The sequence below is a fragment of the Nesoenas mayeri genome (assembly GCF_963082525.1).
Source record: "Nesoenas mayeri genome assembly, chromosome: 9".
NCBI lineage: Eukaryota > Metazoa > Chordata > Aves > Columbiformes > Columbidae > Nesoenas > Nesoenas mayeri.
Window position 1 is genome coordinate 5,715,125 of NC_137557.1, and position 26,138 is coordinate 5,741,262.

The window sequence follows — 26,138 nt, forward strand, 5'->3', positions numbered from 1 at the left end:
GGGCGGGGCGCTGGCTGCCACGTGACGGTGGCGCGGCGGTGGGTGGCGGCGGCGCCGCCGGGATGGAGATCGGGCCCCGCCAGGGGCGCGGGGAGAGCAGGTGGGGCCGCGCCGGGGGGACGCGCCGGGGGGGGCCGGGCACGGGCGCGTGTGCGTGACACGCCGGTGGGTGCGTGTGTGGCGGCAGGAGGTGTCAGCGTACCGGGGGACAGGGGACGCGGGGGAGGCGTGACACGGGGTGGGGGGCGCGCAGTGGGCAGGGCACGATGCCCCGCGTGCGTGTCTGTGCCGGCGCCGTGGGGGAGCGTGTGTGCGCTGAGCCGTGCGCTGTGTGCGCGGGCACCGGGGCGAGCCGCGCGTGGGGACGGGGTCTTCTGTGCGCACGGGGGGTGCACGCGTGGGGTGACGGGGCGTGTGTGCAGGCGGGTTATCCAGGACACGGCAGGAGCGCGGGATGCGCCTGCAAGAACACGGGTGGCAGTAGTGCTGGTGTGCGCCTGGTACCGGGGGAGCGCTGGGGGTGCCCGGGGGACCTCGCCTGCTGCGTGGGCAGGGGCGGCCGTGTGTGTGCAACACCCAGGGCATGGATGGAGGAGTACCTGGGGGCAGCCTGCGAGGAAGCAAAGCCCCCCTGTGCTGGGTGGGGATTGGCGCTTTCAGAGTGTGCGTGCTGCCCCCGGTTTGGTCCCTCGTGGGGAGGAAGCACACGGTGGCGTGGGCTGTCAGAGCAGCATGTGGCCATCACCCAGCCAGGACCGGTGCATCGCTCTGCTCCCTGCCCTGGCCAAGTTTTTGGCTGCCAGAGGGGCTGTGACGGCCACAGACGTGTGCCCTCGATACCTGATGCTCTGTCATCACCATGTTGGGACAGCAACGCTCCATGAGCAGCTACCCAGCCTCTGCTTCGCACGCCTTGTACTTAAGGGCGAAGCCATCCCGCCCTAGCGCCATGCTGCCGTTCCGGTGGCTCTGCAGCTTTGCTGCTTTTGGCTCCTGTCTCCCTACCCTCTTCTAGGTGCTGAAAAGAAACCTTCAGCTTCTCTTTCTTTCTGCAGGCGAGGCCCTGCACGTGGCTGCTGGTGAGAATGGCTGTGCTGTGGTGGCTTCGCGTCCGTGGTCTTCATTTACGCTTTAGGCACAGTTTTTCTCGTTAGCATTTATAAAAGCAGCACAGATGGTTCCCTGGAGGTGTTTTGATGATGAGTCCTATTTGCTTCAGGTTTTTGCATGTCTTCAGCCTTCGCTCTGTGCTTTGGTTTTGCCATGGTGCTCAGGAGCGCAGGATGGATGTTGGATGGGAATGGGAGTGTTGGCTTGGGAGGAGGGAGCAGCTGAAACTTGATATGGGAGAGAAGCATTCCTTATCTGAGGGGCGCAGCTAGCTGCTCTGTTCCTGCTAGCAATATCAGCTGGGAAAATGTACTTGTGCTTTTAAAGCTATAGTGCAGGTTTGGGGTGCCTTTTGATCTGCAGGGTTCAAGGTGTTCTCCCGCTTTAGCTAATGCTTCACACCCAGCAGGTTCGGAAGGGTAAAAGGAATTGACACCATTCACTTCTTTTTCTTTCCAGAATCATCCTTGTGCATTTCCTTGCCTTGGCAAGTGCACGTCCTGCACTACCAGTCTCAACCATCGTGTGACTAATAGGGCTGACGTGGTGCCACCCCCAGCCCTCCTGTGGGGACAAGGAGGGCATCGTCCCCTCCGGTGCTGGCACACGAGGGGTTTGTTTGTTCTGGCTGTCACTGATGCACTGGGGAGGATCCTGGCATGGGCCTTGCAGAGCCGTGTTGTCCTTTGTGCAAATGGTTTAGCATTTTAGTTCCTGGCGAGGTGCTGTTTTGCTATGGGTGGTGGCTGTGACTGACGGCTGCCTAAGGGGAACCTGCCCTGGGAGCGATGGAGGACGGTGAGCGGCTGGTCCCAGGGAGGTGGGTTGTGTTGGGGTCTGCTCTGCCTGTCGCTGCCTCTGGCTGCCAGCATGCTTGTTGGACACCATCCCTGCTCCACAGGAGGCTTTGCCAGGATGAGCAGGCAAAACTATTTGCTGGGAGAAGCCTAAAAACCACCTTTGATCCCTATTTTCTTCCCTCTTCCTTTGCTAGTGTGAAGCAAGGCTGCTTTGGCAAGCAGCAGCTCTGGGCTGCATTTGCTGGGGGAGCCTTTTGTGGCTGTGCCTACTGTTTTAGCAGCAGTGCAAGCAGCCCTGCGTTTCAGCCCTGTGTTTCGGTTTCCCAGCCAGCCTGCTCCGCTCTCCCCATCCGGCGCTGCTGGGCTGGCAGAGCTCTCTCTTGGCTTCCTCTGCCTCATCAGCCGCTCCCCGTGGCTGCAGATGAATTGCGCGAAGCCTGCCTTACTTATAATCCCATTTCCCAGCAGTGCCGTGCCTGCTGGAGGAGCAGGCGGGGGAGCCTGGGGAAGGGGCTGCTGGTTGTCTGGGAGACCCGGGTTCGGCGAGGCGGGAGCAGGCTGTGCGCAGCAGTGCGTTCCGCGACGCCTTCGGGATCCGCAGGAGGAGCTGACAGCTGGCACAGGAGTGTCCTTGGAGACCTGGTGGAAGTCCCTCCACGACCTCGGCATCCTCAGCCCGATCTTTTTAGTGCGCTAAGAAGGATCGAGAAACTCCTCCAGGTAGAGGACAGTTCAAGCCGCATTGCCAAGTGCTGCCTGCAGAGCACAGACAGAGACACAGCAGATGTTGTTCACAAGAAAAACAAGCTTCATTTTTATTTTTTTTTTAACACTAGCTACCTGTGTGATTCTGTTTTGGAAATAACTAGGGATTTGTTTTATTTTAAATGAAGTTCACCTGAGTCAGCAGCATGGCTCCCTGTTTCGACCGTGAGTCACCTTTGCTGACTTGGACCAAGAGAAGTTCCTACCCTTGCCAGCATGGAGGGGCTGAGAAAGCTTTGTGTGAGCAAGCAGCATTTCCCTCTTGTAGTAATCAACACTGGCATTAAGCCATTTCTTGCTCCAAGGCCGGATTCTGTCTTTTATCACTCCAGTGCAAAACGTTCGGTTCTGTTTGGAACAGTTCCTGGTGGCAGGTTGATGTTGCTGTACCTGAAGAAAGACTTTGTGGTGGTAAAGCAAGGAAACTCAGCACCAAATTTATGGAGCTGGTGGCTCAAATTGGAGGCTGGATAGAGGTTGTATTTAAGAGAAGCGAGGGGTACGGCAGAGGTCTCAGCAATGCACCAGCGATGGCCCCTGCAAACACCATCGGCCCTTCTGACTGCAAGAACCAGGCTCTGCTGGAGCAGGGGAGCAGAAGCACGTCAGTTTCTTGCAGGGGAAGCTCTGCTCATGTACTGTGACCTCCCTGGGGTGTGTTGCTCACTTTGCCCTTCTGTACATCAGAATGTTTTCATGATGTGATATGAGATGGGCCTTACCTTATCTCAGGCTTTCTTTAGCACTAGCAAAGGAGAAGTCTAGTTATTCAGGAAAAACCAAGCAGATTTCTTAGTGTTGCTCCAAACATCTGCTGAAACGGGGAACTTGAGGGCAGCTGAGACTCAGGCTTTTGCCAACCCTTCTGGCAGCCCAGGCTCAGGCTCTGCCAGTGGGAGGGAGCAAACTGCCACTAATTTGGGGTTAACCCATGAGTCCGGTCAAAGCTGAAATGTGGTTAGCTGCGCTTGCCCTCGGTGTCCCGGCCACCTGCAGCCAAATATATGAGTCTTCATTTCTTCATCCTTGTGTCACCGTATGCTTTTCAGCATGAACATGGTTCCAGCCCAGAAACAGCTGGGTTTTAGGTATCAGTAGGATTTTGTGCATCCAACTTGTCAACTGCTTTGGGCCAACGAGTCCCATGGGATCCTTACTGTCTTACAGGTGTTTAATTCACTTTTGGTAGCTTCTGAATCCCCTCTGCAAAAGTGCTTTCATTGCACTGCTTGTTCCCTCTGTGTTTCTGAGTCCAATGTTTTAACATTTTGAGGTTATTTTGTTTGAGGCTTGCTTAACCTTAGTCTCCCGTGTGTTAGGAGGGAGAGTGTTGGATCCTGGTTTCCTACCTCTAGGGAGGAACTCCTTGAACAAGACAGATCATTTGGTAAGGCACAGCTCTGTGTGTCCTACTCCCGCACCCTCGTGTGCATCGCCTGCTTTTTATAGCGTGAAAGAAAGAACAGGGAGTTTCCCTGACTCACTGACTTGGAAGATCTGCAGCGTTACCGAGCTTTCACTTGCGTTTCCTAACTCTGAGCGTTAGATTTATCTTGGGGAGGAGCTGGTGAGCTTTTGAGCTTGGTGGCTGCAGATGGTCTTTGACCAGGGAGCGATGATACTGCAGATGAGGGCATCAGTAGATGGCCAGAGCGGCATCACCAGTCCCTGGTCAAAGATCATCTTCATCCCTCAGGGCAGGGGTGAGAAAAGCCCATAAATTCAGAATAGTGACTAGATTGGTTTTCTGTGTCTCCCTGAGCGGGATCTCCTTCAGGAAGCTGCTTGGGATTGATATTCGTGCTTTCTTCTTCAGTCTCTCCTGAGACAAACCCTAACTGTGCTTGTTAGTCTGAGTACATCATAAAGATATACATCTTTATGCATTGCAGTGGTGTTCTAGAGCTCGTGTGCTGTCAGGGTGACAGGCTTTGCTGGTGGCATGGGTTGGCTTCTGCGTGGTATAAGCATAGGTGAGCATTGAACGTGGTGAGGATTTGCTGGGGAGACCTCATGATGGGAGTGGGAGCTTGAAGTAGAGCCAGTATTTGGTTATCTGTTTGTTCACTTAATCAATTTTGCAATAACAAACAAGTTGCAGAAATAGAATATTGATGAGAAAAGCTTGGTTTTAAGTATCAGGATTATGTTACTGCTTAGTGCCTTTGTGCAACAGGTGTGCAGTCCACACTTTCATCCACAAAGATGAAAATGTCAGCGATTTTAATTAATGTTGTTTGTTTTAAAATTATTTTCCTTTGCTTTCTTTTGCTTTGGAAATCCAGTTTGTTTTGGGTGATGAGAGGGATTAATGTCTGAGACACTGACTTGTTTCTTGCCAGCTGCAAAGCTGGTCTTTCATTCTGAGTTGTTAGCCCCAGTGCTTTTCTTACACACCCTGCGGAGGCACGTTTTTTGGCATTTACATCCCCGAATATACTTTGCAACATTCCTGTTGTTTCTGAGGGAGTGTCTCCTATGTCAATACATGTTCCTGACAGCCGCTATTCCTCTGGCAATGCTGTCAAACAGCTTGAGGGAGATCTCAGTCATCTAAGGCTTCCTTCTGCAAAGTTGCTTTTGCATAGGCAAATGATTTTACCTCTCTGCACCATCACTCCCACTTTATGGCGCATAATGGTGATTTCTTGTTATACACAGTACAGCCGAGGGGCTTGATATCAATTAGAAATGCTGTGCGAGCTCTAGAGTACACCTGTAGTTTGCTCATCTCTGTCCAGAATGTGATGAACCCTGTGCAAGAAAGTCAACTGGTGCCCACAGCAGCTCTGGGGCCAGAGAGCAGCTGCAGAGGTGGGGATGCAGGTGACGAGTTGCCGAGCTTGGAGGGGAGCATCTCTGCATCCTGACGGTGCTGGACCGCTCAAGCAGTGTGTTTTGGACTCTATAAATGCAAGAGCAGCATGGCCAGTGTCTTTAGATGTATTGGACATCGTGCCATCACCTTACAGCTGCTTTGCTCCTGATGGGCTGATGCTCTGAACAGTCTCTGATGCAGGGTGTGAGTGAAGCAAGCAAGAGGCTGGCTGGGAAGATGTCCCCCAGCTTTGTTCGCCTGTACTAAGCAGATGGTGTGTTGCAGGAGTCTTTGTTCTGGCTGTCTTCTGAGATCACATTGGTCATCACAAGCATCATTATGATAGGGCCTCTTGTCCACAAACTGTGCACGGGAGACTACAGGGAGATATAAAGTCCTTTAGCTCACCTTTGCTAGCTTCTGGACCACCAAAGGTTTCAGCCTGACCTTGGAGAGAGTGCAACACTCTGGTCCCATTGTGAAGCTCCTCTTGCTGTGTATCTGCTGCAACTCGCTGTGTTCCTCTGCAGGAAGGAGCACTGGAAGCTTCTAGGCAACCTGAAGACCACAGTGGAAGGTTTGGTGTCCACCAGCAACCCGAATGTCTGGTCCAAGTATGGCGGCTTGGAACGGCTCTGCAGAGACATGCACAGCATCCTCTACCACGGGCTCATCCACGACAAGGTAGGTCTTTGTCCTGCCAGCACTGCTGTCTGTCCTGCCAGCGCTGCAGTCTGTCTGTACCAGTTTCGGTGCCTGTTATGAGCAGCAGCAGCTTGCAGCTTGCTTCAGTGCTCGTAGAGCGAGTACAACGCTTGTAGCAGTGTTAGAAATCATTGAAGCAGGGACTGAACTTGCCTGGCGATCGCTGTGGTTGTCAGAGGGACATGAGTGCGTATTCTTTCTATATCATCCACCTTTGACATAGTTTTGCTAAGTACCTGCGCCTCCCGCGCTGAGGCCATCTCCTCTTCCCCATCGTCCTGCTGCAGCCCAGCAATGAAGTTGCATTTGCGATGAGTCAGCCCCATATCGTGTGCACTTGGACAACTTCCCAGCCAGGACTGGCAAGAGAAACCTCGCATCTTTAGTATTTCTGGATAGCTGTGTTAATAACAGGAGCTGGCAGCTGAATCCACACTCTGCATGAATGGGGTCTCTCTTTCCAGGCTCTCTTTGTTCCTTGCAGTTGCTCACCCAGCCATTCCCCGCTTCATGGCTGCCTGGAAGAATTTCTCTTTCCCACTTGTGTGCAGAGACCTGAAGATCTCCCCTTCACCTTGCAATTACCACCACAATTAATTTACAATGGAAAGTTGCAGTGAGTCTGCAGGGCATGCCTTGGGACAGGCTTCCTAGCCTGCTACCCGGAGATCAGCAGAGCGGTGAGCGATGCAGAGCGGTGAGCGATGCAGAGCACTGAGCAATGCAGAGCAGTGAGGGATGCAGAGCAGCCGCCAGCAGTTTGCACGGGCCAGCTTGGTCCAGGAGCAGGAGAACCGCACCTGTGCAACACCACACTCCAGCTAATAAGGCTCCAGGAAGAGCCAGCAGCTCAGCCCAGCAGGGTGCTTTGCTCCCTAAATGTATTAAGTTTACAACCACCTCTTGTTATGGCATTTCTCTGTTCCTGTTAATCCCCAGCGATGCAGGTCAGGGAGTTTTTGGAGATCTGCGGACAGAAGAGCTGCCTTTGGCATGTGAGGAGCGCAGTGCTTCCTTCTGACAGACGTGCTATTGATAAGCTTCAGGAAGTGAGGCTGAAATGCTTTATACTTGTCTGTTGGTAACTGTTCATGCCAGACCTGTGAAGTGGGATGGTGTGTTGCTTTTACTATGGGCAAAGGCAGCTCTTTTACCTAGAAATGCCTCCCCTGCCCAAGCACGTGTGAACCAATTCAGCTATACAAGCTGCCAAGGGAGGCCTCTGAAAATACAGCTTCCTGACACCAGTTTTCTCATAGTTGCTCCAGCAAAACACTTCCTTTTACTTATTATTTTCTTATCAACTTTTTTTTCATACAAGTGGGAATAAATAAAGGCAAAAAAATCCGTATGTATGTCTAAGGAGAACTAGAGTAAGAGGTTTTTAAACTTTTGAGCGATTTTTATTTATTTGTGCAGAAAACCTCAGTTCAGTCTAGAGGACTAAAACAGGCATGTTAGTTCTCTAGTTTTAAAGAAACAAATCAGCCCTCCCAAACAAATAAGCCACAAAACCAAGCCCATTCCTCTGATGCTTGTGAAAGAGGAAACAGAGATGGAGGAAAAAGAAAAAAATCGGCCTTTTGGTGAAGAGAGACATTTTGGGGCTGTGTTTACAGCCGGTGGGGTGGCGAGGAAAACAGCAACTCTGCTGCAGTTCCTCTTTAATGTGAAGAATAACTAAGAAAAAGAACAACTGATAGTCTGGATAAAGCTGAGGCGAACAGCAGCAGGGAGCTGGTAGAAACGCAACACCGGTTTTCTTACCTGGCGTGCTCAGCTGCTCTGGTGTCCTCAGTGGTGGCTTCCATCAGGAGACAGCGGTGGCTGCTGGTTTTGCTAGGAGGTGTTTCCACGTTGCCCTCTGTGTCTCCTCTCTGAGGTCTGGCTCTCGGCGCTGTCAGGGCTTCCCTCCAGGTCCTGCTCTGGCAGGGAGGGGAACAGTGACTTGGGAACTTGGTCAACCTTGAACTTCACACACCTTCAAAGGACCAGGAACACATATGTGACATAGCCACGCAGAGTGGTTGGGAGGACTCAGGAAGAGCTGAGCCCAAAAACACGCTTTGTTGTAGGTGCAGCTGGCACCTGTGGTCCGTTCCTGTCTCCTGTCCGTATGCCCTCACCTGCCTGGCAGCAGAGGTGCAGCTTCTGCTCCCCGATCCACCGATGAGGTGCCCTTGAGATCCATATTGCACTGCTGCAGGGGTGTGAGCCCTTCAGTGCCAGGGGATCTGTTGTGTGGTTGCCTGTGGGCTGACCACAACTGAGAGGTCACCGTAGGAGGGACAGGAGACAACTTACCTACATCAAGCCAGTGTTTTTTTTTTACTAGATCCCTTGATCTACAAAACTGCGTTACACACTTGTGTTGTTTCTCTGTAGAGCAGCGCTGCTCTTCCTCTGTGTTCTGGCCCCTGTTGCTGGTATTGGGTACTGTCCTCTCATGGTAGCCTGGGACTAGTGGGGGATGCTGTTGTTGAAGTGGGATGTGTGTGGTGGAGTCTAACGGTGCCTGTCCCGGGCAGGTGTGCTGCAGGCAGAAGGATTACTGGCAGTTTGTGAAGGACATTCGCTGGCTGAGTCCCAGCTCTGCTCATCACCTGGAGAAGGTGGGTTCTGGTGGGGTGGCTGCGTGTGCACAGTGGGGATAGTGGCGCCTTGGCTGATACCCTGGCATGCGTAAAGTGGCTCCACGGCTTCTGGAGGCTGAAGCAGCCGCGTGTTTGTGCACAAGCCACGTCCTGGGAACTCAGTGTGTCTTGGGCTGAGACAATCGGCTGCTTATTTCTCCCAGGCCAGTCTCCAGCTCGGCTCAGCTGGCTGCAGCGAACATCTCCAAGGGAACCGGCACAAGCAGCTCTTGTGTGTGTGCAGGAGTGATTCATGCATCTATGCAAATCTCTAAAGGTCTGGGCCGTCCCGTTTCTGGGTTGTGCCTTGACCATTTGGTTCTTCCATTCCTGGCTTGTGCCGACCGCTGGCACATGGGGATTTTCTCGTTCTTTGGCTGCCCTGTGCTGACGTCCATAGCTCCTACTGTGGCTGGGCACAAGGGACTGACCACTGGTGGTCCCTGTGTCCATCCTGCTGCGGGGGGGATGTGGGGTGTGACCCCAGTCCAGCTCTACAAGCTGCAGCAGCTCAGCTTCCCCAGTTAATGTGTCAACAAGAACATGATGGTCACCGCTGGGGTCAGCTTGGATTTGGGAGCATGGGGTCCCTCCAGGTCAGGGGTGAGGCACATGGGTGGGAGAGTGTGCCAGAGAAATTCATAGTGCTGGTGGCTGTGGGAGGACTTTGGTCACTGGCTGACCTTTGAAGCCTTGTTTCTCCCTGGTGGCTGGGAAGCTGCCGGGACATGTCCTTCCCGCTGGCAGTGACAGTTATCGGAGGGGGAACCAAAGCCGTGCGGTGGAACAATCCCTGCTCCCCCCCTTGCCTCTGCATGCCTTAACCTGTGCCTGGCATCCCTCCCCAGTTCATCAGCCTGCAGGAGAGCGGCCAGCCCAGCCCAGAGGGCCCGGGGGACCAGGCCATCGCGCAGCTGTGGCTGCAGCACAGCCTGCAGTGCCACTGCCTGTCGGCACAGCTGAGACCGCTCCTGGGGAACCGGCAGTACATCAGGAAATTCTACACAGGTAAAGAGCAACGGGCCTTTTCCTTCTTAGTAAAAAAATATCTAGCTAGTGGTGTTCCCAAGCCACGTGGGAGGGAGGGGGGATGGCAGAAAAAGTGGTTTGTGTGTGAGCAACTGGCACTGTCAAACCCGGTGAGAGGGATCCCCCCTGACCAGCAGTTTTCTCTCCTCAGACACTGCCTTCCTGCTCAGTGACGCCCACGTCACGGCCATGCTGCAGTGCCTGGAGGCTGTCGAGCAGAACAACCCCAGGCTTCTGGCTCAGATTGACACCTCCATGGTGAGTTGAGGTCCCAGCTTTTCCACCTGGCTCTCTCCAGACACCGGCTGGCTGTGGCTGCTCATGCGAGGTCTCATTCAGGGCATGTGGAGCCCTTGGACAAGGGGCTGGACTTGGAAGTAGCAAAAGGAGCTCCAAGAGGGGAGAAGAGTGGTGAACTGGTCCCTGAGCTGCTAGTGTGAGCCTGGCGGGGGTTGGGGTGGGGAAGATGGCTGTGTGGAGCCTGTAGTGAGGTACCTCACATCTGGCTGGCATTGCGGGTTTGAGTATGAGGACCTGAGGACTGGTTCCTTGTAAAACACACCTCCAAGATATCTCCAACAGCCTCAGGTTTCAGAGCTGGCAGGCAGAGCTGCACAGTTGTAAAGGTCAGCCATCCTCAGAGCGGATGGACAGCACCAGGACACCTGGGTGCCCACTCCTGCTGGTGACGCCAGTGACCCCTGTGCAGCCCTGCACCAGCTGCCCCCTCTCCAGAGGAGGGGAACAGCAGCTGCTTTCTTTGCACAGAGCTCCCCAGAGGAAGGCAATTAATGAGGCTTCATTAAATGGGGGCTGTGTTCTTTCAGCTGGCCGGCACGTCACTGCCATCCCTGTGCGCATCAGGTCCTTCTGCTGGGACAAGAGAGCTGTGTGACCACGACGCTGAAGGACACGAGAGCCATCTGCCCGGGGCGCTGGGCTGCCTGGATCATTTCGCTGGGAGCCTGGTAATTTCCTGATGGGAGCCTGTGGTGTAGCTGCGAACAAAGAGCCGCTTCCCTCCTGCACCGCAATGCTTTTCCCTCCCCATCCCCCTGCCCCCAGTGCTGCTGCATCCCTTGCTGGCTGCTGAGCAGGCACTTGCAGGTCAATTCCTTTCTCTTGCTGCTCCTTTGTCGTGTAGCCCTGTAAATGCTGATTTATTAATGATGCCACCTCTCTTCAGCTTACCAGGAAGAGTGACATTCCACCTTCAGTGACCAAGAGTCAGAGCCTGACTGCCCTCCCTGCATCCCCGTATGTCCCCACTCCAGGCTGCGCACAGCAGCGCTGCTTTGGGTCCTTCTCCAGCCTGCACCATCCAGCCTCCTCTGGCCTCTCAGGTAGCGAGGGTGGGCTGGGAAGCTCAGGATAGACCCATAAAAGACTTTGCCTTTTTTTCTGCTCTTGGGTTCATTGTGGTGGATGGGTGCAAGAAGATGTCTGCCCACTTTGGGAGGGAGATCCCTGGCTTTGCTTATGGTGGGTAGGTTACAAACTTATTGCTGTAGAGTGCTCTGCTTGTGCCAGGGTTTGTGACTTCCTGCTCCTGTCTCTGTCCAGACAGGAGACCAGCGAGCTCCTCCGTGAGCTCCGGTGCCAGCCAGCCCCAGGAGTGCTGCCCGTCCAGCCGGTCCTCCTTCAGCGAGGGCAGGTCCCCCTTGGAGCAGCCCGGCTCTGTCAGCGCCTTCCACGTCCCCTCACCCAAAGACCCCTTCTCTCTGGCCAGCGAGATGAGCTCCAGCACCACCAGCCAGAGCGAAGACACTTGGACGGGCAGTCAGGATGATCCGCAGAGCGACGCTAACGACGGGCCGGAGTACCTGGCCATCGGGAACTTGGGGCGCCGGGGCCGGGCGTGCAGCAGCGCCAGCACCAACAGCACCAAGAGCAGTAGCTCCAAACTCTTCTCCTCCAGCAGCTCGCAGAAGCTGGACTCGGTCTCATCCCTGGGGGAGCAGGGGGCAAGCGGAGGTGGAGGCAGGGGCCTGAGCCTGTTGCGCCGGTCCAGCTTCTCAGAGGGACAGTCGTCAGCTCCCCAAAGCATCCTCAAGAAGAGCCACGTGCGCTCGCACTCCGACACCAACGTGGCTTCGGGGAAGTTGCACGGTAACAGGACGGGCTTTCTGGGATGGCTTTGGGGTGTGGGAGTCCCCGGTGCCAGAGGCTGATCCTGGCAACCCCTTTGACTCCATGGATCCTGTCGGCAAGGGAAACAGTGGGTGAGCGGTTGGGAAGTTTGGTCTTTGCCCTTAGCTTTACTGCTCCACACTGGAGTGATGGACTGACATCTTGCTTCCTGGAGTGCCCTGGGCCTGGCTGTTATTGACATTGGCAGCTTTTACCAAAAACTTAGAAAACAGCAGCAATGTCCTGGCATTAGCTGTCCTGCTTCTCTGCTGGCCATGCCTGGCTGGGGCATGACACCATGGCAGGGCACTTGGGCTCATCCTACTGGTAGATTGTCATCCTGCTGGTAACCTTCTGGGTTCTGCTGTGCCCTGGAGTGGGTGAATGCATGGTGGGAGTGGGATGTGATGGGACAACCAGTCTGGGGGAGTCTGCCCAACCAGTGCTGTCTTCATGGGAGAAGTGGAGGTCCTTGCTGAGTAGTAACAAGTCTGTCTCTGTTTTCTCTTCCTTAATGCTGCCCTTCTCCTCCTCTGTCTGCCCAGGAGGCCTCAGGGATATCACCATTATAATAGAAGATCCAGTGGCAGGTTTGGGAGCCAGTATAACAGCTCTTCATCAGTGATCATTACATCAAGTCAGGATTTCCATCAACCCATTACTGTCCATTTAGAAAACAAAAAAACCCTCTTCCTTCTGCCCCAGCTGGTGCTTTGAAGGGTGGGCAGGTTTATGCATGTGACCTGGCTGAAGACCCCAGCTTGTTTTTTGGGAGCAGTGGACCAGACCCAGAAGGGTGCCTAGCTCCCCTGCATGGCGTTAGGGAGCGTTGGCCACCAAGTCCCTGAGCTGTGATCCCTACCCTTCCCTCACCCCACCACCTTGGGAGCCAGGACAGGAGAGGAGAGGAGAGGTTGGAAGGGACCTCTGGAGATGATCTAGTCCAGCCCACCTGCTAAAGCAGGTTCACCCAGAGCAGATCACACAGGAATGTGTCCAGGTGGGTTTGAATGTCTCCAGAGAAGGAGACTCCACAACCTCTCTGGGCAGCCTGTTCCAGTGCTCTGGCACCCTCAAAGTAAAGACATTTCTCCTCATGTTTAGGTGGAACCTCCTGTGCTTCAATCTGTGCCCACTGCCCCTCGTCCTATTGTTGGGCACCACTGAAAGGAGTCTGATCCCATCCTCTTGACACCCACCCTTGAGATATTCATAAATATTGATGAGATCCCCTCTCAGCCTTTTCTTCTCCAGGCTGAACGCACCCAGCTCTCTCAGTCTCTCCTCATAAGAAAGGTGCTTTAGACCCCTCATCATCTCTGTAGCTCTCCGCTGTACACTCCAGTCGGGGGGGTTCAGTCTCCTTGAGCAGTTCTCCGGTCACCCAGCTGCTCCATCTGGACGCTCTCCATGAAGCACCAGCTGCTGTTGGTCCAGCTCCTGGCAGTCCCCGCTGGCTCAGCCCAGCTCAGACCTGGACTGTGGTGTGTGGTGGAGCACAGCCCTGCCCACAGCCCGTGTAGGTCACCTTGGGCACTGCAGACCCAGTTCCAGGGTTGTGTGCAGGGAACCCTGGCTTCTAGTTGAGCAAGAGCATGTCCTTCAGATGCCTCCTTTTGCCGTTGTCCAGGATGCTTTGCAGGGCTGGGAGGCCCACAGATCCCCTGGCTGCTCAGGTTTCCCCTTGTCTCCTGGCTCTCTGCCCTGGGGATCACTCTTCCCTCAGAGATGCTCCAGCAGGATGAAGGGGCTGGCAGAGGCCCTTGCTGAAGGCTCTTGCATCCCCCAGCTCTGCCAGGTGTTAAAGAGAGGAAGGCTCAGGACTTGACTGCTCCATGGCTCTCATGAGTTTCTCTCCTTCTTTCCCTTTCTCTTCTCTTGCCTGGAATGCCCCTTGAGCTTTGTTCCCTCCTGGTCCTGCGCTCAGCCATGGCACGGAGCAGGAGGGTGTTCCTCCTTGCTTCCCATCCGTTTGTGCCTGTCTGTGTGATGTTGAACCCCTTCCATTTCACCCTGTGCTGTGGGCTGGGCACCTTGGGGATACTGATGTCTCTCTGGTGTTGTCTTCCCTTTCCAGAGTCCCATGGCGATGCAGGCGGAGGGAGGAGGCCGGTCTGTGCTTCCACCCAGAGCAGCGAGCTGAGCACACCCAGCTCCCTCTACATGGAGTACGGTGAGTGCATCCAGCCTCAGCGGGGACTCTCCCTCCTGGTCAGGCTCCTCCATCAGCTGTGGTGGCCTCAGTTGCTGGCGCCTGCTTGTGAGATGCTGGTTGGGCACAGCAGCACGGGGTGAGCAGCAGGTCCTTCCATCATATGTTTGTCTCTTGCTTTTCTAGACTCTGGCCAGTACATGAGCTCGGGGGAGGGGATGTTCAGAAGACCCTCGGAAGGGCAGTCCCTCATCAGCTACCTCTCTGAGCAGGACTTTGGCAGCTGTGCAGACCTGGAGAAGGTGAGGGAGGCAGCAGCAGCCTGTGCGCGTTGGAGAACGTCTCACTGCAGGCTCAGTGATACTTCCTTCTGTGGGGAAGATAATCCCATAGTATTTCCTGCTGTAGAGGTGTGCACAGAACTTTATGACTGAATTCCTCAGTGGTGTCTGGCAGCCAGGACCTGTACATCCAGCATATGTTAGGTTATGGTTGGACTCAATGATCCCGAGGGTCTCTTCCAACTGAAATGTTTCTATGATTCTGTGTTGGGGCTCCTCAGGGACATGTGCTGACTCCCTGGAGGGGGTGTGTTGCACACCCTTGTCGTAGGATGCCCCTTGTGTTTTGTGCCCAATAAGGCTTTAGTCTCTAGGTCCTCATGGAAGAGTCAGGTTTCGTGGGGTTGTCAGGGATTAAGGTCTTTCTATCACCCACCATGAGTAATAAGCTCTTTCCTATTACAGGCGGGGAACAAGATTTTACCAAGCCTTCCTAATTTTTCCGTGGTAGAGCCTTGAATGCTTTTGCTCTTGCCTTGCAGGAGAATGCCCACTTCAGCATCTCAGAATCCCTGATCGCTGCCATTGAGCTGATGAAATGCAACATGATGAACCGGCAGCTGGAGGAAGAGGAGGAAGACAGCGACAAGGAGATCCAGGAGCTTAAACAAAAGATTCGCATCCGGCGCCAGCAAATCCGCACCAGACACCTGTTCCCTACCTGCCAGGAGATGGGCTCAGACAGTGGGTGATGTCTTTTGGGCTCGTTGAGTAGCAGGATGTGGGTTTCCTGCAGGTTACCTGTCCTTATAGCATCCTGCCTTCCTGCCCATTCGTGGGAAACAATCATATTGCTACCAGGGTGCTGCAGAGATTTGTGAAACTGCTGCTATTGAAGACCATAATGGGACTGATGTTATATATAGATAAAACTTGTGTGCTGCTGATGCTGAGTTATGGAATTTAATTTTTAACACATAGTATTTCCCATCCTTGACCTCTCCTTCCCTGCCCTGGCCATACCTGGTTATAAGCTTCTCCCTTAGCTGTCAGTGACCCTTCAGACCACTTCCATTGATGACCTGGCTTGTTGCATTTCTCCCAGGTCTGATGGCGACAGACAGTGGGTCCCAGTTCAGCTCCCACGGCTCCACGCGCCTCTCTGACTCCGGCTCCGCGGAGGATGTGGAAGAGTACGAGATCCGAGGTAGGAGGGAACGCTTGCACTGGCCTCTTGCATAGAGACAGGCTTCTCCTTGGTGTGGTTGTGTTGAGGTCAGTCCTGCCGAAGAAGAGCATGTCCTTCTGGCCTTCAGGGCGGCTTTTCCTAAAGAAATGGCTGAATTCTGAGCATGGGCAGAGCAAACAGTTTCCTTCATGTGATGGCATGACTTTCCTTCAAAATCCTCTGTAACCCTCTAGCTTTCATGCCTCTGAATGGTTTCCATTTCATGGCCTGGTCCCCACAGCGGCTGTCACAGCTGGAGAGGGATGGGAGAGCTGCCGTCCTGATCTCCTCCTCCCCAGGCAGAAGGAGCAATAGCTCTGACCATTTATATCTGGGGTGGCAGTGGTGGGTGCTGGTCACATCCTGACCTGTAATACCTGTAGTCTCTGCTCCTGGCAGCTTGGGTGGCTGAGCTTATTGCCCACAGGAGACCTGTCTGGCTCCCTGGGTGTCCCTTCATAGCCTTGTTCATCCTCTGGGGTGGATGACTGATTTCTCAGCAGTACCTCCATCTCACTGACTTTAAATAGAAGATGGAACAGTCCAGTCTCCAGCTAGAAACTTCTCATCCCATGACTGTTGACAGCAAAGCTGTCATTTCAGTCCCTGAGGGCTGATTTTGGGCTCTGCTTTGAAGCCCATGGATGGTTGTGTGAATTCAATTTTGGGCTTCTCTCGTGCGAGTGCTGCTCTTGTGTTATGCCCTTTCTCTTTGGCCTGGCTCAAGCACTGAAGTCAACTGTTTTGTCATCACCGTGTTATACAGATGGTAACGATGGATCTAACCTGATTCAAATGTCCAAGGACGGCCTCTCAGTGTCAATGGCTTCCTTGTTCTCAGGTAGTACCCGCAGTGCTCCCCTGCGGCATGTGTGCGTGTGTGTGCAAGGGGGGGGCGTGTGTGCACCTGCACACTTCTCAGAAACCTGCCTGATTTGGGAGCTGTGAAGTGTCATCCAGACGTCAGCAAGAAAAGCCACAGCAAGATGATATGGCAGGATGGAGCAGAGAGGAGGCAGAGGAGCTCTGCTGTGCACTCCATTCCCCGGGGCGTTTTGCCATGCAATATTTTGGATATATCCAACCTGTCTGCTGTGATGAAGACCTGGCTTGCCTGGGGTAGGGCTTGGTGGGCCGATGGCTCAGCTTTGTGGCTCTGTAGCTGCTGAAGCTGAAGGCTGAATGAGAGCAGAGCCCTCTGCAATGTGGGACCAGGTCTCCATCCCAGGTGCTTTGGGGACCATTATCCTGCCTGACGTGGCAGAGCTGTTTTGCTGTAGTTGTGATCTGAACCACAGTCAGCCCTTCCTGTCCTGTTCAGACTTGACTTGGAGAAGAATCCTTCCAGAAAGAAGTCCTGGAGGGAGAAGTAGTGAGAGCAGACAGGGCGCAGGTAGTTTGTTCACCCTGGAGACCCCAGGCACCAGAATCATGGGCAGCCAGGTCTTGCTTAGTATTTTTATTGCTTGCAGTACTACTAGATAGTTCTTCTGGTCTGCTGGCAACATTTAAATAACCTTCATGTGCTCCCTCTTTGCTTTAGCAAGTGCACAGCCTACGTGGGCTGCTGCTGATCTCTCCTGTCAGGTGTTTGTCACCAGCACGTTGCTCCTGATGGAGATGCTGGTGCTCAGAGCTTCCCCATCTGCCCTGCTGTGTCCTGTGTTTAATCCAGGCTCATCCTGGCCTGAACCTGGCATATGGGGGCTGGGGTGACATCCTTGGGTTTGGGGGCTGTTCAAGAGTCTATCGCAGCTGGTGAAAGCATTGGCAGCAGAGGTGGTTTGGGCAGCTCACTCAAGGCATTTGGGGAGTGTCTGCAATTAAGGGAGCGGTGGCAGGATCCCAGTGCTGGCCCCTGCGGGAGTTGGGGGTCAGGTGTGGGTCCCTCTGCCATCCCTGAGATGATGGCAGTGCCTGAGCGTGCTGGCTCTGCCCCCCACAACGCGTGACCCACACTGTGCTGTGTGTGCCCCGCTCTCTGCTCGTGTTTGTCGTAGTCTAGGACCATGTGGTGCCTTCCTGCACAGAGCTGGAGGTACCAGGGCATGGCAGCTGTGTCTGACCAGTGTCATACGCGGTCAGGAGGCTCTGTTTGCCTGAATTCCCTGTTTTCTGCAGCCAGAATTCCATTTGCGTGATGTAGATGTGCAGATTGCTTAGCATTAGGATGCTTTCCTGTGCCTGTTTCTAGCAATGGATGTCAAATAAGGAGGGTCAAGCATCCATTCTGAGCTCCACTAGCATGAGTCAAGTGGATGTCTCCTTCTCTAGAGACATTCAAAACCTGCCTGGACACCTTCCTGTGTAACCTCATCTGGGTGTTCCTGCTCCGGCGGGGGGATTGGACTGGATGGTCTTTCAGAGTCCTTCCCAATCCCTGACATTCTGTGATTCTGTGATGTCAAGAGGATGGACCAGACTCCTTTCAGTGGTGCCCAATGACAGGATGAGTGGCAATGGGCACAGACTGAAGCACAGATTGAAGCACAGCAATGGACACAGATTGAAGCACAGGAGGTTCCACCTAAACATGAGGAGAAACTTTGAGGGTGCCAGAGCACTGGAACAGGTTGCCCAGAGAGGTTGTGGAGTCTCCTTCTCTGAAGACATTCAAACCCACCTGGACACCTTCCTGTGAGATCTGCTCTGGTGAATCTCCTGTAGCAGGTGGGTTGGACCAGATGATCTCCAGAGGTCACTCCCAACCCCAACCATTGTGTGATTCTGTGAGTCCAGGGCAGCCCTGCTCTTCCTGGGTGAGCTGACAGTTTGGGGGTGTCTGTCTCTGCTCAGCCAGGCTGCAATTCCCTGGGCCATGGTGTGCGGTTGATACCTGGCCAGGAATGATGGGCTCTGTGTGGGTCTGTGTAGCCGACCTGCATGGGGTGGCGGAGCAGAGGCCCCGAGCTGTCCCTCCCCCAGCCAGGCACTGGGCCACTGAGTTGGGGAAGCTGCTAGCCTGTGTTTTGGGGTGGCGTGTTCACTGCAGAGACCATTCCTATAGCTCCCCAGAGGTACAAAACAGGAGACGCGCTGAGCCGAAGGCTGTGGCATTGGCCTCTCTTCTGTCCTGACCTGTAGTGCTTTCCCCTCCCATGCTCGTCTTCCCTGTTCCGGGAGTCTGTGATGAAGCAGAGTTTCTGCCTGCCTTGCACTGCTGGAAGGGTCTCCCAGGGTCCTTCTGCCATTCAGATGAATTCCCTGTCGGAGTTTAACAGCAAAACCTGCTGGAGTGAAAGAAAGAGATGAGTGATGAAGGTACCGCTGGGTCCTGCCTGGTACCCAGGCCTGGCGCTGAGAAGGGATGTGGGGCAGCTCAGGGCTGCTGGGGAACTGATGTGGGGGCAGGGAGCAGGACCCTAGTGTTCTGCTCTTTATGTTGGACTTCTTCTTCCTTGGGAGGGCAAGGCAGGTCCGTGGACTCTGCAGAGGGCTGGTCCCCATGGCTGCTGGCCCGCTCTCATGGATGCTGACACATCTCTGGAGTGTTCGGCTCAGGCTGCCAGCCCCAGCTCTGCAGTCATTGCCAAGCTGTGGCCACTGTCTTGTCTTATGGGTTGTAGTCAAGTAGAGAGAAGGGTTGTGCATCCCATTGCTAATACTATGTGTAAAGAGCTACTAAACCTTCTTGCTAACCTTGCTGTCCTGCCTTCCTGGCTCCTGTGTGCGTACTGGCCATGTAACTGCTAGGATTTGGTGTGTGACCTGTCCTTGCAGCCACTTGTCTCCCCCAAACCCCAGGCTCACTGTTTTCACAGCATCCCACCATGTCCTTCCCTTGTAACTCCGACAGGCGACTGATTAGACTGCACTTTTCCTCGCTGCTCCGTGTCACTGGTAGAAGTTGATGCTGTAGTTCATGTGCTTTTGAACAGCTTGATGAGTTTTGCAGTGAAGCTTTGGTTTGAAATTAGTGTGTCCCCCTGCCTTGCCTTGCCTGCTCCATCTTGTCTGTTTGTGATTCAGATGCAGACATCAAGAGGAATCCAGACTCCAGCAGGAAGTCCTTTCTCTCCTCGGAGTCCATGTACGTCTTCAACTTGTGGTGGGACATCTTGGTACCAAGTTCCCCTTCCTGCCCAGCTCTGCTCTTCCCTGTGCATCAGCTATTGTTTTGCACTGGAGTGGACATCCCTTCAGCTGGGTCCCAGTCTTAAGCACCTGGGATGATCAGGATCATTCACGTGTTACATGAACATGAGGTAGATAGGATGGGAACTGGTGCTGGGAGAGATCCTCATACGTCCTGCTGGGTAAGAGGCTGGGGAGGGAACCCGGCATAACCTGGAGCATCCAGGCTGGCTGCTGGCTCGCTGCTGGCTCTGAGCCTCCCCTGCCGTCCTCTCTCAGCTGGGACAGCCTGTTACACTACCCGGTGCTGCCACTCCTCTCCATCCCTCACTGCAGTGCTGTGGCCCAGAGGTGGAACGGCTGGCACACAGTGATGCTCACAGACTCTCTGTGCAGTGCAGCAGCAGCTTAAACGTGAAGTGCTCAGTCCTTTCGTGGTACTGCCCTGGGGTGGAGAGGTGGGAGCTATAGCGGGGTAAATCACCTGTTCTAAGCACAGCTGCTGTATTAATGCTCTGAAAACAAGACCCCTTTGGGATGCAGGGACCCCTTTGCTCATTGGGTGAGATACGAAGCTGTGTCCATGCTTGGCAGCTTCTAGGGTGGGTTGGTACTGGGGGAGCGGTCACTTTCTGGCTCATACAGACATTGGGTCTCTCTTTGCAGCTTCCCCTGCAAACAGGCACAGGTTTTGTTAAGTAAGATATGTTTTGCTTGCCTTTCTAAACAGTTGCAGTTGTGCCCTTAGCCAGCTTTGCTCGGGGGCGGCTGCAAAGACAGAAATCAATCACGTACATCAATTCTAAGCCTACATGGCAGTGCAGAAATAAGGTGCCAGAGTTGGAGGGAGCACTTTTGGCTTGAGCTGGGACCAGAACAGGGGTTGTGAAGAGCGCAGAGCTGTGAGACCTGGTACTAACCGCTCCCTTTGCTGTCTAGATCCCACTCCTTCCTCAATTCCAACTCGGCGGAGGCTGTGGCCATGGGCTTGCTGAAGCAGTTTGAGGGGATGCAGCTCCCGGCTGCCTCTGAATTCGAGTGGCTGGTCCCCGAGCACGACGCCCCACAGAAGGTAGGGGTGTGAGTCCCTGGTCAGCGGTTGCATTTGGTCGCTCTTCCCTGAACCCCTGGCTTCAGCCCAGTGCCCAGAGGCTTTGCTGGTCCTAGTGATCCCTTTGTGGAGCTGGAGGAGGGGTTTCATCCAGGGTCCAGAGATGGGTGCAGCCGAGTGGGGCTCTGCCACTGAAGCCTCCTACAGCAGAGTGCCCGGATCCCTGGGGACATCCCTTCTCCAGCCCCCACTCAGCTGGAGCAGCAGCTCAGTGCCAGGCAGTTTCCAGGGGGCTGCAGCTGCAAGTTTCTGGCAAGCCAGCCAGGTGATTGCCTCTGTGGTACCAGGCAGGGATCTGACCCTCTTGCCTCCTTCTCCCAGCTCTTGCCCATCCCCAACTCTCTGCCTATCTCTCCTGATGACGGAGAACATGCCGACATCTACAAGCTGAGGATTCGGGTGCGCGGAAACCTGGAATGGGCCCCACCGCGACCGCAGATCATCTTCAACGTTCACCCAGCCCCAACGTAAGGACCTGCAGAGGGCACCTGGGGGATCTGCCCTTTCCCACTCTTTTCCATCAACACCGAGGCTGATAATCCTCTCCTTCCCGCTTGCCTGCCGGGGTGTCCCTGCCCTGTGCCTGGTAAATCCACAGTCATCACCACCGGCAGCTGCTGCTGTGAGATGGAGCCAGTGCCTGCGGTTGGTGCCCTTGGCGTGCACCGGGACACAACAGGGCTTTCCCCTTGGCTTTGTTGTCCACGCTTAAGTGGCAAAGGATGTGGCCATCTCTGCCATCCAGCCTTGTGCCGGTGCCTGTCCTGTGGTGCCAGCTGCTGTCAGGGCTGGACTGACACGTCATCTTCTGTCTCTGGGCAGGAGGAAGGTGGCTGTGGCCAAGCAGAATTATCGGTGTGCGGGCTGTGGCATCCGAACTGATCCTGGTGAGTGCTGGGACTGACCTGTAGCTGGAGGGTGGGGAAGAGCTGGTGAACAAGTGGGAGGATGCAGAATGGTGGCAGAGCTCAGCACAAAGTCACTGACGCGATGCTCTGCTGCCTTTTCCAGCTCTGCCTGCACTTTGCTGTGCATCACCTGCAGAGGAGTCACCTTCCCCAGAAGGTCATGGAGCTGGTGGAAGCAAATAGCAGCCAGCCCGCCCTTCAGAGGGTGTTTCAGATGTTGACTGTTCTAAGACAATGTCATTTACTGGGGTCCTAAAGCTCTTGGCAGGTTCTGCTGTGGGTACAGCTGCACAACTCTTTGCCCAGCCTGAATGTGTAGGTAGATGTGGCTGCACAGCACCAGACTGTGGTCCAAAGGCTTTTTCAGTCAGCAGGGCTGCTTGCAGTTGCCAGTGTTGAACACCCTGGGGCTGGAGGAGGTACTGGCAGGGTAGAATACTGAGCAGTGTTGGGAATCTGGTATATGGCTGGGCAGACCCCATGCCTCGGCTGACCTCCCTGTCCTCTTGGGCTTGGCCAGATTACATCAAGCGGCTGCGGTACTGTGAGTACCTGGGGAAGTATTTCTGCCAGTGCTGCCACGAGAACGCCCAGACGGTCATCCCCAGCCGCATCCTGCGCAAGTGGGACTTCAGCAAGTACTACGTGAGCAACTTCTCCAAAGATCTGCTGAGCAAGATCTGGAGTGACCCGCTCTTCAACGTGCAGGATATCAATCCTGCCCTGTACCGGAAAGTGAAGTCCCTCAACCAAGTGTGGGTAAGACCCTTTCCACGCTTTCCTGAGTGGGGTTTGGGTGAGGTGGGTGGCTGCCAGTTGTTGACGATATTCCAGGGAAGCTGAGGAAAAGCAGATATTTCCAATTTTGAGGCTTAAAACCGCAGCACCATGTGTTTCCATTCACATCTTGTTCTTTGTCCAGTAATGCAGGAATTTCAGAAGGAATTTCTGCCTAGTGTCCAGCTGGGCTTTGGTTTATTTCCTGGGGCACGTGATGATGGTTCTTCTCGCTTTGCCCTGCGTGGTGTAAACACTTGGGTAGCAGCAGCTGAGGAGCTGCGGTTGTTTCACCAGCGCAGAAATGGGGCAGACCTGCTTGGCCAAGGACCATGCTCTGTTTACTGATCTTCGTGTTCCCACCTTCCTCTCCAGCTGCTGCGAATCCAGCTTTTCCACATGAAGAACATGTTTAAGACCTGCCGGCTAGCTAAAGAGTGAGTCCTGGGCTGTGAGATGAAGCTGTTTTGTTGTCCGGGATCTGTCCCGTGGCGGTTTGCACTGGGGATCTGTGCAGACGGTGTGATAAGCAACCGGGGGGAGCGGGGAGTGCAGGGAGAGGGAGAGCAGAAGCAGTGGAGAGAGGGGCTTGGTGGAGTCGCTTTGCTCTGAGCTCTGGTTTCTCCATCCCGCAGCCTCCTGGACTCCTTCGATGCGGTGCCCGGCCACCTGACGGAGGATTTGCACCTCTACTCGCTGAGCGACCTCAGCGCCACGAAGAAGGGGGACCTGGTTCCTCGGCTGACGGAGCTGCTGAAGGCAGGCAGCTTGCACGTGGAGAAGTGCATGGTAAGGCCTCCTTGTCTGCCTCCTGCACGCTCCTCACCATGAGGAGCATGCTTTGGAGCAGGCTTTGCTGCAGAGATAACCAATGACATGCAGGGCAGCCACCGAATTAACTGATTCAGTGCTAGCTGCTCCTGCCTGCTCCACAGAGCTGCTACCCAGCACGTGTGGGTTGTTTCTTTTACCCACTTTGGCTCTCCCTTGCCCCTGACACATGTTGATTCTGCCTTGCTGTGCTCCGTGCTGCAGAAGGGCTGTCCCATGTGGCTGGAGCAGCACTGTGTCATGCTGTCCTGCTCTGCTCTGCCTCCTGCCCCGCTTGCCAGTGAGATGAGGATCATTTAGTTGCTTTTTCTGCACTTATTCTCCTTCTAGCTGTGCCAAGCCAAAGGCTTCATCTGCGAGTTCTGCCAGAATGAGGGTGACATCATCTTCCCCTTTGAGCTCAACAAGTGCAGGACGTGTGAAGGTGAGATGCTGGGGAGAAACAGGGAGGGTACAGACCCTGGGGCCAGCAGCATCTGCCTCTTCAGTTTTAAGTGGCATTTGTGCTAGCAAAAGGTGCAGAGCCAGAGCCAGCCTCTGTGCATGGCCTGTGTCTCTGCATGTTATCACAGCAGATCAGCATTATGGTGTTTGTCCAGAGCTGCTGGCAGGGTGGAGTGTGTAGGTCCCTTCCTGACCATGCTGTGTGAGCAGAGAAAGCCTGATGGCTTCGCCTCTGTGCCCTCCTGCCTGCCAAGAAATCTCCGAGCCCCTTCAGGAGACATCCTTGATAATACCCAGTACTAATGGCCAAGCAGAGCTTATCCCTGCAGCCTGGAACCAAACTCTGAACTGGCTTGAAATAGCTCCTGACAAAATGCAAGCCTTGGTTTGGCGAGCACAGTGCCAGAGAAAACTCAGGGCACAATCGCTATTTCCTTGGAGAATCAGGAAAGTTTGGGGAGGGACCTTATGCGGAGTCCGAAGCCTCCTGCCTGTGCTCCCAAAGGCTTTGCAAGCTGGTGCAGGGACCCTGCGGTGTGACTTCTTGCTGTGACCAGAGCAGTGCTGGATCCCTGCTTCTGGTGCTTGTTCTGCCATGGCTGGACGAGCCTGGAGCATCCCTCCCCGGGGTGTGGGGTGCCGGGTGGTCCAGGTCGGCCCCTGCCAGCCCTCAGCCATGTCTCCCTGTCTCCCTGCAGAGTGCAAAGCCTGCTACCACAAATCCTGCTTCAAGTCCACCCGCTGTCCCCGCTGTGAGCGGCTCCAAGCCCGGAGAGAGTTGCTGGCCAAGCAGAGCATGGACTCCTATGTCTCTGACTATGAAGATGAGCTGGAGCAGCCAGAGACCGTGTCAGCCACATGAGCTTGTTACAGCAGAGGAGCAGATCATGGATTTATTTACATGCATGGCCTTTGTCACCAGAGACTGAGCCACATGAACTTGAGATAAGGAGAATCATCCAGGCCTGGAGTGCTGTTTCAAAGGGATCTGCTTTTCTCCGTGCAGTAGTGCTGGGCTGGGGAAAGGGCATCTTCCATCATCTGGGTCTGCTCCAGGTACCACTCGTGCTCCCCAATGCCTTTGCATGGGGAAAGGCGGCTGCTCCTGCCCATACTGCAGGCAGAACAGGGACCTTTCCAAGCAGTCCCTCATGCTGAACCAGGCAGGGCTGTGCTGCCAGTCCCTGCGTCCTCCTCCCTGGCAGCATCCCCCGAAGGGTCGGCACGTTCTGCCCATCAGCTGGCTATGAAGCAGCTCTGGCCACATCTGCTCCTCAGAGCAGGGAAATCAGCTCTCAGAGTCCTCTGATTCCCTGTCCTGCTGCTGGGGGGGTGTGCACGGAGGGAGGGTGGGGGTTTGGGGTTGGTTGTACATTTAACAGTTCCCTTTCTCAACTCTGCCTTGGGACACTGCCAGAGAGCAGTTGCTCTCTCTCCAGGGTCAGAGAATAGGAGATGGCAGTGGTGAAAACCAGATTTCTGCCTCACCTCTGTGTGCTGAGCTGCTTTCCCTGCCCTCACCCACAGCCGGTGCTGCCGAGGGGCAGCGTCCCCAGAGCAGTCACACAAGGGGACCGGTGCTGCTGGACTTTTGGTGGAGACAGAGCCCAATGGCTGGAAGATGCGGTCAGAGAGGCTTCTAAGCCCACTTCCTTCTCATGATGTCAGTCTGTGCTCTCAGGAGGACATGTCCTCCTCCGAGGGTGACATGGGACCTCACTCTGGTGGCACCAGGACCTGCCTTGTGTGCAGCTGCCTTTAGCCCGAGACCCATCGGGATGCGGGTCAAGGCTCAGCCCTCTGGCCGCATGCCCCCCGCCTCTGTCTTGGTTTGTTCTTTTAGGTTGATTTTTGGTTTTTAATCTGCTGGATTTGGTTTTATTTTTTTAATGCAGTTGTTTGTATTTTTAACTGTGTGTTCTCACCCAAGGAGATGCTGCTTGAAATGCCTCTTTAGGGAGCATGTGATCTGCTTGGGACTCACCGGTGTAAAAACCTCCAGGGCTGCCCTGCTCCTGGTTCCTCACCCCTGGATGGGGCTGGCGGTCGCCAGATGTCCCCTCTCCCAGCAGATCTCCTGCTGCCCTTGGGAGAGGGGTCCCTGAGCCAGGCAAAGCCTTGGGGCTGCCCAGCTGCAGTGCAGCAGGGTGCTCAGACAGCCCGCTCACAACGGGGCGTGCAATGGGGGAGAGGGATTTAGCACGGGGGTGCTGCAAAGGGTTGGTCCCTCACAGCATTCCCCGCAGTGCAGTGTTTTAGCCCATGGCACAGGTGGGCACCCTGCACCACCTTAGCATGGGTGGGATGTGGGGTGGCAGAGGTGTTTGGAAGGATGGTGTGGC

The 26,138-nt window shown here is 54.8% G+C and overlaps 1 protein-coding gene across 3 annotated transcripts; it reads left to right on the forward strand.

Moving 5' to 3' along the window:
* The first annotated feature begins 38 nt into the window (after positions 1–38).
* On the forward strand, positions 39–25,120 carry RUBCN (rubicon autophagy regulator). Of its 3 annotated transcripts, XM_080350024.1 has the most exons (22): positions 39–100; positions 6,024–6,177; positions 8,727–8,810; positions 9,680–9,839; positions 10,012–10,118; positions 10,688–10,828; positions 11,047–11,203; positions 11,424–11,969; positions 14,068–14,163; positions 14,329–14,444; positions 14,966–15,167; positions 15,529–15,630; positions 16,418–16,492; positions 19,621–19,681; positions 20,665–20,797; positions 21,158–21,303; positions 21,659–21,723; positions 22,265–22,503; positions 22,897–22,958; positions 23,157–23,310; positions 23,683–23,776; positions 24,495–25,120. In XM_080350024.1, the coding sequence occupies exons 1-22, from the start codon at positions 63–65 to the stop codon at positions 24,656–24,658; spliced, it is 3,096 nt and encodes a 1,031-aa protein (XP_080206150.1). In that variant the 5' UTR covers positions 39–62; the 3' UTR covers positions 24,659–25,120. The 3 variants fall into 3 exon arrangements, with proteins under 3 accessions (XP_080206150.1, XP_080206151.1, XP_080206152.1); XM_080350025.1 differs by lacking the exon at positions 16,418–16,492; XM_080350026.1 differs by lacking the exon at positions 8,727–8,810.
* The last annotated feature ends 1,018 nt before the right edge of the window (positions 25,121–26,138 follow it).